Here is a 13,839-nt window from a genome sequence, read left to right as displayed (position 1 = left end):
CAAAAATATCAGTTCCTATACTGAACAAGTTGGCTCTCAGCTACCAAATAATTAAAAAAAATAGATATACCCATTCCTTTCCTTTAGCATTGTGCTTTCAAATCAGAATAAGCTACACACCAAAATGTATACAGTTCGTTGTTTTACTAGTACTACCTACCACTATTCCTAACATCCCTGGAACTGCTGTTATACTACAGCTGCTACTTGCCCACGAAAGTGAGACAAGTCCTTTAAGCCAGGGGTCCCTAACCCCTGAGCCACAGACCGGTATCATTCCGTGGCCTATTAGGAACCAGGCCACATCACAGGAGGTGAGTGGCAGGTGAGCAAGTGAAACTTCATCTCTATCTGCAGCCTCTCCTCAGTGCTAGCATCACCATCTCAGCCCTACCTCAGATCATCAGGCATTAGATTATCATAGGAGCACTAGTCCCTGGTGCCAAAAAGGTTGGGGACCACCGCTTTAAGCTGTAGTTTAGTGGTGATGATAAGGTTTTCTTGTTCACCTCAGCTTGCAAATGAAGGTTTACATGTGTGAGTTGGCAAGATTTACTCAAAGAGCAGTCTGCAGCCATGAGCCGGCTCAGATGGAAATCACTCCTATGACTTTGCCTTGTTTAGCACCATGTACTAAACATCCTAACTAATCATGTTCTTATAAACAACCACATAACTTAGATTGCTTTGTATTAAACCTTTTCATGTTTATCCTTTTTCTAGCTTTCCTATCCTTGGACTCAGAGATAAGATTTAGAATCTAATGAGTATACAAATAATAAAGTTATCTTATTAACATAAATATCTAACATAGGATTTACCTGATATTAAGTTATTTTAATAATTTAATTTAAATACCTAATACTTAAACCTAGGTAAATATATTGCATAATCACTAATTTCCTTTACAAAGAACTGTCTTGAGGTTCTAGGGCAAAATAGAAATAACATAAATTGGGGAGTTAGACAGTGATTCTAATCCCAGTTCTGATATTTAAAACCTTGGACTAGATACAGATCCTGAACCTCAGTTTTCTTCTTTATAAACTGGGAATAACAATATATTTCTCACAGATTTCTGTTAGTGTCGAAAAAGATAAAGAAAATAAAGTTGAAAGGCACAGAATCTGGCATTTAAATTTGTTTCTTAAAAAAATGTTACTTCTCCCTTTTCTTCTAGGAGGATTCTGCAGTCTGCTGCCTTTTCTTGAGCATGGCTTTCATTTAGGTTCAACAGGATGCCATCTGGCTAAGTCTAGGACAACAAGAAACTGATCATTGTCAGCTATCTCAATGTGACTGAACTATAATAGATTCAGTCTGGGGCTGAATCAGTGTCTTCCAGATTTTGCACATAAAATATTGGGTTTATTTGTGTAGACAGAAATTTTTTTTCTCAAAATATTCACTTAGAGCCAAGCCAAATAGTGGGGCATCTGTTGGGCCAAAGATGCTTTCTTGTATGAGAGGAGGCAGTTGAATACAGTTAAAAGAGACTAGGAATTTAGCATGGCTTTGTCACTAATTACATGTTCTCTATAAATCACTTTCCCTCAATATTTTTTTTTGTCTGTGTATAGGCAGTAAAGATGATTATTAAGTTTTTATATGTAAACTATCTCCAGAAAAGTTACATTAAAAATGTTTGTATTAGACAGTGATAATTTAGTTTCCTTATATGGCCAATTTAAATATTCTCTTTTAGCGCATTTATAAATAAAAATCATGCCCTACACAAACTTTTATGGTTTTATGGTATATTCTCATAGTACCTGGAAAGATAGATGTCTTACTAAATAAAAGGTAGTTTGTTAAATAACCAGTCTTTAGGTATTTTTAAAATTAGCTTGCTTCCCCAAGATTAATCTCTCCAATTTAAAACACTAATTTGTAGTAAAGTTCTTTAATGATCCAGCAGGGGGTGCTATCTAAGAAGACTGGCAGGAGGTGCTGGGGTGATACTATTAGTTTGAGAAGTGTTCTACCTACTTATGTCATTTTCGTACATCCATTCAGAATCTATGCTGCTTCTAAACATATTTTAAAGACTATGTAAAAACTTAAATGTCATCTAGAATTGCAATATTGTTAATGAGTTTGGCACAGTCAGCCTTGTCTCTAAATAATTTGTAAAAAAGAATGTTAAGAGTAGCTATTTTAGAATACAGCCTTTTTAACTACTCTCTCTCTCGCTCTCCCTCTCTCGCTCTCTCTCTCTCTCTCTTTCTCTCAGTTAAATGAACAACTTTGCTAATTTGGAGATTATAATTATAAAATAGTATACTTATATTCCATTAAGCTATAAAGCTGCTACTAATAAAATGACTCATCAAGTCCTGTGGATTGAAGGCTGCAGAATATGGAACCCAACAAATTCTTTGAATATGACTTTATTATTCATTAGCTCTAAAAATTGGTGGTCTTACTGAATCCTACTGTTTTCTATAATCATAATTGGTTTAGCAGAGTGCCTACATTGCTAATCTCTCTCATTTCTATGTTGATTAAGATACTGCTAATGGATTTAGTACATACAGAGAAAGGAGAAAAGCAAAAGAAATTATATTGCCAGTGAATTTAAATGAACTATACATGAAACCAAGGAGGGAGGCATGCAGGCCCACATTATTAAAATTTGAAATTAATCCTCAACCTTCCTGAGGAGAATAGCTATAGGTTAAACGATAATGATGGCAATAATAACACATTTATACAGTGCTTTATGGCTTACACATAAATTATCTCTTTAACTCCAAACTAAGACAGTCTGCTGTAGATGGCTATTCCCATTTTTCAGTTAAGAAAACTGAAGCTCTGAAAAGGGGGAAGATAGTAGACCAAATTCACACGGTTTATAAGAAGCAGAGCTGAAGCTTAAATTCAGATCACCTAAATTTGATTCACACTATTTCTGTGCTTTTTCTACTGTATTCCATTGTCCAGTAGTATTCTTGTATTACAATATAAGGAGGGTGTGTAAAGAGCAGACAACAAGCATATTGCCTAACACAAAACCACCAGGAGCAGCTTACATTGGCAGAGAAGCTGCGGCAGTCACCCCTGGAAACAGCTGCTTGGTACCTCTCCATCCGTTCTTTCAAGGACACCACTTCCTGGAGGTCTGACACACACTCAGTCAGTGAAGCACTGTCTTCTGCAAACCCACACGCAGTTTTGTTAGGGCCAACAGTCACTGAAAAGAAACGTAGCATGCTAAGATATGTGTCAGGCTTTGCAAAGAAAATAGCGTCACTTTATGAAGGCATTTAAAATATCTGGTCTCGTAAAACAGACTTCGACATTTCACAATATTTTCGATGTTTCACTGTTACCCTCTTTTCTTCAAGCTTTCAAACAAAGCTACCAAATGCCTACATAGGAGCATATGCTTATACAAACATCAAAAGGAAAATGTTGTCCCCATTCTCATACTTCAGTTATGCTGATAAGAAATAGCTATTTATTAAGAGATAATGTTAATAATAAACATTATTATGTGTTGAATTTATGCTAAATGCTATACGAGTATTATCTTATTTACTTCCCAAACAATCTCATGAGGCAGGTGCTATCATTTTCTAAAATTCATAGATAAGAAAACAGAGAGTCAAAGTTAAAAAACTTTTCCTTGATCACACAATTAATACGTGGTAGATTTGATAGTTGAACTTAATCTTTAGCAAGTCTAAAAGTTGTTCTTTCCTTCTCTCCCAATACCTCGGCGCTCGAGGAGATGGATCTAGCTAAAATATGTGAATGCTATGAGAATTATAGACTGTTCTTTTCTTTTATTCATAGAGGTATGTGTGACATAAGAAAGAAATAATAGTACTATAAGAAAAAGCTTTGTTAATCACTCATTTCAGATAGTCTGATATTTCCCCATTTAAGCCGTCCACCTGAAAATACAGGGTAGTTGGAATTACAAACTTGGAAACAGAGCAAAAGACTGATTGCATGATCACAGAATAACAGCTGTAGGAAACAGAAACATTTTAGAGATTACATAGTCTCATGTAGTCTAACGAGCTCCTTTCACATGAAAGGAACATAAGAATCCTTCATGGTTATTTAGTTTTATATGCCAGTACCGCTTTCAAAACTAGTTTTTCATATTTAATCTAATATTCTTTGCTGTTATCACTTTGCTTACTAGTTTACTGGTCATTCTTATAGGATATTGTAATTCTAAAATCATTTCAAGGGCTCTTTCTGGGACCAGTGTATAAAATATAAATATGTGTGTGTGTGTGTGTATACAAATGCATGTGTGTGTGCATATATATATATATGCACTTGTGTGTGTATGTGTCCATATATATATCTATCCATATATATATGGATAGATGGATGTGTATATCTATGTATGTATATGTATGTGTGTGTGTAGATACACACACACACACACACACTCATCACTCATTCATGTACACCCTGTCTTTCACATTAGGACTAGTAGTTTCTGGGACTCGTAAAAAGTAGGGCTCTTTGGTGTCTGTACTTTGTTATTTGGATTGGTTTGCTTTAATCACTGTGAACCAAGGCCTGAAAAACCCCAGATAACAGAGAGCTGAGCTGTCCTTTACCGTCCCTGTTCTTCCTACCTCCTCCCCCAGCCTCTCCATTGAAATATCTTATTTAATTGTTGTTTTTTTTCTATTAGTTTCTTTAAGATTTATGTATCTAATTGCAGTTGAGAACAACTGAGACCCAGAAAAAATTAAAAATCATTTGTTCTGACTACTTGAGATTTTGGCTTTCCATAGGGATTTCTTATTCAAATAAACATTTCCATATATTTTAATTAAAATTGTAAATATATTTATTTGACATACTTTCAAAATGACACAAAATATAAATGAAAAAGAGGTTGTATTATAAATGCTGAGATTGTACAACACTGATATGTTCACAAAAAATGTCAGTTAGTTTTTGAAATTCACCTGTCATCTAAAATCCCATTTCCAGACAAAAGTACATGCTTCCAGTTGATACTGATAAAAAGAGACTCCCACAAACCACTGAAAGTTTTTCATATGCTAAAGAAAATCTATTTTCATTCTTTTTTTCCCTGTGGATTATCTATGTGCACAGATGAGTTCAGTTTATATTCAACTGTACTTTTCTTTCTTTGTCGTGAATAATCATTATATAGACTTTATGGAACCTGATCCCCTAAAGGTTTTCCACCTTAAAATATAAATTTTATTTCGTATATTTTTCATAAACATGTCATTCTTTTATTAATCTTAACATAAAGTCAGGAGTTTATTTTTGCTAAAATTTACAAATAGCATTTGCTTTTCAAATATTCAATTTTTAAGTTTTTTCATCCCACTGAGAAATGCACAAAATCAACAATCAGAAATTCAGCATCCTGAGTATAAAGAGATTTGGATTCCATTGCCTTGTGGCCTTTAACTCTGATCAGAGAAAAGACATCACTTTTTAATCTCTCTTGCTCTTTCTCTCTCTCTCCTCTTGTCTTTCTCCCTTTGTCTCATTAGTATTTTTTTGGTCATGGAATAGAAAACTTATTTGAGCTAATAAGCTATGTCCATATTGTCTCCTATCCTCTTAAGTCAATGTTTTATCAATTTCTTCATCTGAAAAACAAGGTGATGCTTTTTGCGCAGTCTACTATAACACAGTGCCCCTATCTGCTCCTATCTTGATGCTGATGACACCCATCGTAAATTTTTAAGGTTGATAAGACAGCCCTTTCTTAGGGCTCTGTGGGGAAGAGATAGGAACATTGGTCCCCTGACCTCATAATGAGCATTTCAAAAGACTTGAATGCAACTGAGATTGGAGAATAGTGTGAAATGAGTTGAGGCAATCTTCAAAGACAAAGGAGATGTAGAAGGACAAATAAAGATGCTATTGTCATAAAATGCCCGGAAAAATAGAGAATCATGGAACCTGTAAGTATGCAACTTAAGACAGTGGAGGAACATTCTATAAGGCTAAAGTGGCCTGTGAAAAGAGGAAGGAGAAAATAAAAATTTCAGATGACCATTTCTGTTAGAAGACATTATAAATATTAACACCGCAAAATGAGTGTACTAGAAGTTACTTGTTTCTGAGGTTTAGAGGTAATTTATTGTGCAATGAATAAACAAAAATTCAAAGAAGTTCAGTGAGATCTCCTAAGTTTTCAGAGCTAATTGCATAGCCAGGCCTAGAATCCATTGCACCTTAAATAGTAAATGATTTCTTTTACTTGAAGATAAGAAAATAATTTCTAATTCATACAAAATCTGAATTCTTTGTATAGTAGAATAAATCCTATAAAATAGAAAGAACATGTAGGGAAGCACTTGGAAAGAAAATAAAGCACTAAGAAATTCAAACTGTTATCACGGGAACTATTAAGTACCAGGGTTAAGAATGTCTTTTATGAGAATTCTGAGATTCTTCGGGAAAGGCGTATTTTATAATTTTTGAAATATAAATATTTATATACTACAGATAGATCCGACTTATAGCTAGTTCATATTTTCTTTAATTATGAGAGATTGTGTAACTAGTGATCTATTTTCTCCATCCCCAAACATGTGTTTCTCTTCTGTAGTTTTTTAAAATGAAGTAACTAAGTAACTAAATCAAACAAATTTACGCAGGTCGAAAAGTTTATCATACCTTCCTGAATTTTGGAGAATACACATATAAAGCATTTTTTAATAAGCACAGTAATACAATAGAATGCAGAATACTCTTCTTTTCTCAAATAATTATTCACATGCCTGTTATCACTCACAGAAGGGACTGTACAGTCATCCTATCATGTTAGCCTCGAGGTATTAAAATAACAGCTTTAAGAAGTCAGATACAGAATACGATGAGCAATAGTAAGTATAATTAATACACCCTGGAATTTTTTCCTAATTTCACAATTTCTATTATCAGTGAAAGAATTCTTAGACATATGCACAGACTATTATCAAGAGACATTCCAAAAGGTCATTGTTACATTTGTTATGAACCACTTTTCTAACTAGCTGTTAAGGAAATTTCATACGTGGAATTCAACGGTTTATAAAAATGTTCTTATGATATTAAGAAATGACAAATATATCTTCATTTCCCATTAAATAATTATCTAAAAATCTGAAATAACAATATATAAATATGATCTAAGATCTTTATAGAGTAACAATTTGAAAATGAAGGTCAATGGCTTGACACAGAGTGCTAGGATCAGTGTAGTGGTAAAAAATACTGTCAAAATCAGGAAGATGTTTACTCAGAAAATGTCTGATGTGGCAGGATTTACAAGGCAAAGTGCTTTGTCATAATCTTATTCCTAAAGCAAGATTCCAACTCAGCATATTTTCTAAATGTAAATATTTCTTTTTACTTTCAAAATATGGACGGCACATTCCCAAACTGTAGTTGTGCATAAAATTTTATGGAAATGATGATTGTGTGACAATACAATGGATGTTATTATATGAAAGACAGATATTAAACACCAGGTACTTTAAAACCAGCCTACACAAATATTATTCAAAAATATGTGAGTCTCATTTCTTTTTCCTTTTGCCTACCCAATATAAATAATGTGAAAATCTACAGAATAAAGAATAAAATATTTTGAGCTCTTTATTTCACAAAGAGACCACTTGCTAATATCTGGGTTATGAAGCTGATATTAACTGTGTCTGATTTACAGCAGAGATCTGGCTGAGGTGAAATCTGAAGAAAAGAAAGCTGTAAGAAATTAGAAAAGAAGAAGAGGTATTAATGTCTTTAGAAGAATTAAAATACACTTTGAAGGCAGTAAATAGAATAATGTACACTGCAGAAAGTAAATCACTACCATATTAACAGCAATGTAAAAGAAGGTGACAGGGAGAGAGGATAGAGAGAAAAATCCAAACTATAAGGAAATATAGTATTTCAGTGGGAGGGTTGGGAGAGGACAGAACAAATAAGATCTAATAGAAGAAAAAATTGTGGAAAATAAAATTTGGGCATAGATAAAAATTATTTATCATAATCAAGAATAAAATTAATTTTAAAACACCAATATGTCAGCAAATCCTGGCAAAACATTTTCTGCTCAAGAAAAAAAATTCTATAATTATCCAGAAACATAAAGAGTTTCTGTGCTAAGGTAACAAAATTCACACATCCATATATCTTCTCTATAACACTGAGAACTAAAAGGAATTAGAGAATTGTCTACTGGTTACTAAAATTTTAGTTTTATGAACTAGAGTCTATATGAATCCAAGTTGGTACCCATGTGAGAAAGCAACATAAGTCAGTCTAAGTAACAAAAGTTAACCAAAAAGAAAACAAAGGGTCTCAAAATACAATACCAAAAGGAGAAGGCAGAAGTAAAATCAAATGTAATTAAACATCATGAAAATAAACACAAGTCATACTTCACACTGAAGGGCAAAGACAAATAAATCCAAGTGTATGTCTAGAAACAAACCTAACGTAAGCCACAAAATTTAAAGAGAAAATATTGGGAAAAAATTATCAGGCAAAAGTAAATGAATAAAAGTCATCATGGCTATATTCCTTTCATGCAAAATAGACTAAAAACAAAGAATATTAAATGAGACAGATGGCTATTCTATAGATAGAAGATACCAGCCCATTATGAAGCTGTTTAGCCTCAGATACATAGCAGAACCACTACATGCTGAATAGCACAGCACAGAAGCACATAAAGACCATCAGTAACAAGAAAGAGAATTTTATAGGAATACAGTTGCTGTGGGTGACATTAACATATTTCCCTCCATCTCTGCCATATAAAATTTAAAAAAAATGACTTGAACTATATAATCAATAGTTTTATTTTAATATATTTATTCTCATTAAGTAAATATTGGTTATCTATAATAAGCATAAGACATGTCCACTATGCTCTAGAGCCTTCAGTCTAGTTGGAGACAGAGATAGGCAATTATGACCCAAGAATTACTAGTTTTACACCAGATGGGTTGGAGCCTATGGGAGGTGGGGCTGAGGAGAATATAATCCACCAGGTGTGACAATGAGCAGGTGGCAGGAAAGGCATCCTGAGAAATGAAATTCTGCACTGAAACATGAGGGAGCTGGCCATGTGAATATGTGGAATACAGAAAGATGCAGGAAGGGGATGAAACAGCAGCATTATCAATAAATCATGCTGGGAAAAATGAAATGAGTGATGATGTTGAGGAAAATGTTAAGAGTTCCTCACCACACCACATATTACAAATGGATGGCCGAAAGACTTAAATATTTTTTTAAAATGATAAAAGAATTTTAGGGAAATGGAAGTAATTCATAAAATAATTTTAGTTGAACTTTTTAGCATAAAAAATTTAAAGTAGAAAATTCTTTAAACGAAATTTATAAGGCAAAAGAAACACCAAAGAGGGACAGTATTGATAGATAGGCTGAAGTGTTAATTTTTAGTAAAGAACATCAACTGATCAGAAAAAAATAAAAACAAAACCTAACATTGCTGAAAAATGAATAAATGACTCAAAAGAATGATTCACTTTAAAAAATAATAGCAAACATGTATAAAGTGCTTTCTATCTGTCAGACAGTAATCCCTTTAATGTTCTCAACCACCCTATGAGGTAGAGACTATTTTTATTTTTTTATCTCCATTTTACAGATAAGGAAACAGAGACACAGAGAGGTTATAAAACTTGCTCAGGGTCAGGTGGCTGGTGAGTGACAGAGCTGGCAGGAGAAGCCGGGTAGTCTGGCTCTAGGTTTTGTGACTTCAATACAATTCTATGCTATTTCAAAGAAGTACAAGTGTCCAAAAACCAAAAAACAAACCCAAATAAGCACCTTCCTCAATAAAAAGATGAAGGAAAATTCAAATAACAAAGGGGTACATTTTTTCTGTCAAGAACTGATTTATATTGCATATACAATAAAAATATATACATATAAAATAGTCCCAGATAGCTAATCCAGTGTATAATTATGACTCAAAAGAAATTCTAAGGTTTAATAGTAATTTGAACTCTTGAGCAGAAAAACAAGAATTTAATTATTTTTTCTTCAAAATTTTCTAAAATTAATTCAAGAAGCCTTTATTTAATCCCAACTAAGATACAGGCAGAGAGTGAGTGACCTGGTATGTCACATGGAAGCCCACAAGGCTGACACAAATACAGACACCACTATAAGAAAGCAAGCAGACTTTCAGCAACACATCAATAGCCTCACTATTATATTCTGGATGCATTATAAAAAAGTCAACTGCTTAGTACTCGGAAAATTGATTTAGAACTAAATTGGGAGAGTGATGAACTAAATTCTATCAAATTTAAATATATGATCTATAACCTAGCTCAGATTTGTATACAGGATATCATACCAGTGGATATATCTTAGGCTCAGAGCCATTAGCATGAATAAATCTCCTATAATTCTAAATATTTGCATATCCCTCAGATAATAATAAAATTCATCTCTTTTAAACATTCAGAATGCTGCTGCCAATTCAAATTCATAATCAATTTGAGTTTTATATATTTTATCCTCATTTGAATGTTATAAAACCAAGAAATGGATGGAGAATAAAATGAAAAAGTAAGTGTATAGTTCAATCTGGCATTGATTTACAGTTCTTAAAAAACATAAAGAGGAAGGGGCAAAGAGTAAAATGAATGGAATCGTATGCCATGACAGCACAAAAACTATATTGTGGCATCCAGCCAGCATATGAACACAGTGAATCATATTCCACTTTTTAAACTATCCTCCCTAGATCCTATTCTTCCCAATGCATTCTGTTTTCTGCACCTCCTATCATTTCAAAAGAAGTGCTCTTAGTACTTTCCTCATCAGTAAAATGGAAATAATACCACTTATCAGTACAATTGCTACAAGAATTAGTGGGATAGTACTGGAGAAGTTATGAATGAACCGAATTCAGTCAAAAATTAGGTAATCATTAGTACCTTAATATTGAGTTCAGGGATTTCTGAATATAAAGTTATTCAACTCTTCATAGTTATTTATGTAAGTATATTTTCATTAAAATCTAATATTTTATTACAAAGTAAGATTTTGATTAAGGGTATGAACCCTCTTTTTTGCTTCCTACACTTCACACAGATCTTTTCTGGATAGTATTTATTTAAGTTATCTAGGGATAAATCAAAGAGAAATTAGTAAGTTGAATTTCTATGGCTCTAAGTGGCTCCTTTGTTGTCCTTATAAGCTTTTGTTTAGAATTAGAAATCAAAGCAAATTCTTCAGTTTAGAGTTTTTTGGTCACCATGAAGATCAAACTTGAGACAGGGTTAGGTATGAATCCAAATGAATAGAAAGAAGAACGAACTTTACTATAAAAGATGGAAAATGCAAAGCAAGGACCAATGCTCTTATTTTCTATTGATCTGTTCTGCTCCAGGGCATGGGCAGTGGTGTCCTGCTACCATCAAGGTATCCTCTTATTTAAATCTATATCTCAGGTATACAATGAAGGTAATTGATAATCTTCCCTTTAAGGCTTTAGTCATCATTCAATAAATATCTACTGCCCCTTTTACTGTTGTCCAAGCATAGCGCTCAAGGGCTGGGCATTATGAATCACTATTATATTCAGTCCTGCTCTACTTGAAAAGGGAAGAAAAGAAAAACACCAGAGAGATCCTCAAGAAATACAGCATTCTAAGAAGGGTTGATCTGGCCTTATCTCTAAAAGCAAAAATACAATAGTTTCCATCATTTCGATATACTGACTTCTAAATAAAATAAGTTCCCAGATGGCTGGACCTGCTAAGGAAGTTGGCCTGTCTGAAGAAATACCAAAATGAAGCCTCCATTAGGAGGGGAATCTTGAGGAACTTGGTGGCCTACACTCCATATCCCCGCCCCCCAAATCACATTTATTTATATAGAGATGAAATCAGATTAAAATAGATAAAGCCCAATCAGATTTGATAGGCTTAAAAAGTCACTTACATGTTGTTTCATAGTGACTTAATTTCTTTTCAGATGGTCTTCACTTAACCCAGACAGTGAGTAGTTTCCTCAGCTATGCTTTGCCAACATTTAAATATTATACTCCTATTTATATTACTTATTACTTTTTAGTGTATCTTTAAGTCTGTCTGTCCTCTCCACTTTTCTCACTTTCCACCAACATGCAAGGTCCTCCAGGACAGGGCAGAGCTAGCAATTTTGTAAACCTGTTTTACACCAGGTTTTGTCTTGGGTAACTTTATCCTGGAGGAGGCAGATCTGCAGGGAGAGCAATCATCACCTCTGGACACAGAAGTTTCTATCTCTGACACTTACTTTCGACTTTAAGCAGATTGCTTAACCTCTCTAAGCCTCCTACTTCTTATCCTATATAATGAGAAAGATAATAGAATCTACGGTTGCCTGTGAGGACTGAAGGAGAACCCATAAAAATAAAGAGTTTTACGTAGTATCTTGTACATAGTAAACAATGAATGCTCACTAGCATTCAGTCACCTAGGTGCTATTATATATTCTAGGTATTTTCATCTAGATAATCTGACATGATAGAAGTCTGAGAATTAGAAAAGTTATACAAATTTTCCAAAACTCAAAGTTAGTAAGTAGCAAGGATAGAACTTGACTCAGTTCCTTCTGACTCTAAAGCCTCCTGTAAGGATGTTCCACTCCTCTTTATAAGCCAAGTATCTGCCACATTTCCTGAAACAAGGAGAATGCAATAAATCATAAAAAAATGAATAACTACACAATGAGACTGGAGCGGAGAAGGTGGCACAGGCCTACTCATATGGCCTCAGGGGTGGAGAAACCATATAAAAGGGAAGAAATTACTAACTCACTGTATATGACATTCAAAGTGTTGGTTTACCTATGTTTTAGGCACTAGCTGGTGAATCATCAGATTTTTACCAGCAAACAACATGGCAGTCCTCTGAAAATGTTAAGTTCACGAAAGCTACCCTAACATATCACACTTCAGGGGCAGATCTACTCCTTTTATCTCCCCAAATGGTTCCTTACATTTTTCCCTGTCCTATGTATTTTAAGTGACATGATGAAACCATAAGTTATTCACATTTTTCATTTCCCTTTGGGGCCTCTGAGCAATGGGTTTGGCACAGCGACTCCAGCCTGGACTGGCCAGGTGGTGATGACTGGGCCACTCCCTACTCTCTGCTGCCCTTGTCGCTGCCTACCAAAGGCAAAGAGAAGGGTCTTGGATTCCTCATTTTTGATTCAGTCCACTGTTGCTCTACTAAGTACCCAGCGTGATAAAACTACATTGTGAAGTATACCCCTAAACAGAGAGGCATTTTTATATTTGGTTAATTTGAATATAGGTATTCTATTCAATTTGAGTATTCCTTCTATTTAAATTGATTACCATCCCTTTCTCCCTAAAGTCTCTGTTCTAGAAAATCCCCAAATTTCATATCATTTTATATTATTCTACCTCTCCCCAAATTACTACTTCTTTGATATAACTTCTTTTTCTCATTCTTTATTTCCTAACATGTTCTCTTTATTCCTACTGCTTCGTTTCTGCTTTTCCTTTCCCCTAAAACTTCCCTGTGATTTCCAGGCTCCAAATCTTCCTTTGTATATGACTCAGTTACAGTGGGCAGTACCTTTGTGAGGAGAATATCATCTTTTTTTTTTTTTTTAGGCTGAAACTTGAGAAATGACAAGCAAATGTGCTTACTCCTTCAGCCAGAGAGACAGTCATCCAGCTCAGTCTGTGATTAGCCGCAAAAGGACTTGCCTCTGAGAAGCCCTGCAGAATAGACTTGTTAAAACGTCACTAGCACCTCTAAAACTGTCAGGGCCTCCAAAACACAGAAAATGATTTCATTCCGGGGTCGAAGCGATTTGTTA

General features: G+C 34.2%; 1 protein-coding gene across 1 annotated transcript in view; it reads right to left on the bottom strand.

Moving 5' to 3' along the window:
* XIRP2 (xin actin binding repeat containing 2) overlaps window positions 1-13,839 on the bottom strand; it is a 232,839-nt gene that overhangs the window by 35,062 nt on the left and 183,938 nt on the right. Inside the window, exon 3 of the mRNA XM_006921158.1 lies at window positions 3,033-3,193. Within this exon, the coding sequence (XP_006921220.1) occupies window positions 3,033-3,193 (161 nt within the window). The remainder of the gene's footprint in view (window positions 1-3,032; window positions 3,194-13,839) is intronic.

Source organism: Pteropus alecto, unplaced genomic scaffold (assembly GCF_000325575.1).
Source record: "Pteropus alecto unplaced genomic scaffold, ASM32557v1 scaffold3, whole genome shotgun sequence".
Lineage (NCBI taxonomy): Eukaryota > Metazoa > Chordata > Mammalia > Chiroptera > Pteropodidae > Pteropus > Pteropus alecto.
This window is presented reverse-complemented; position numbering and strand designations above follow the sequence as displayed.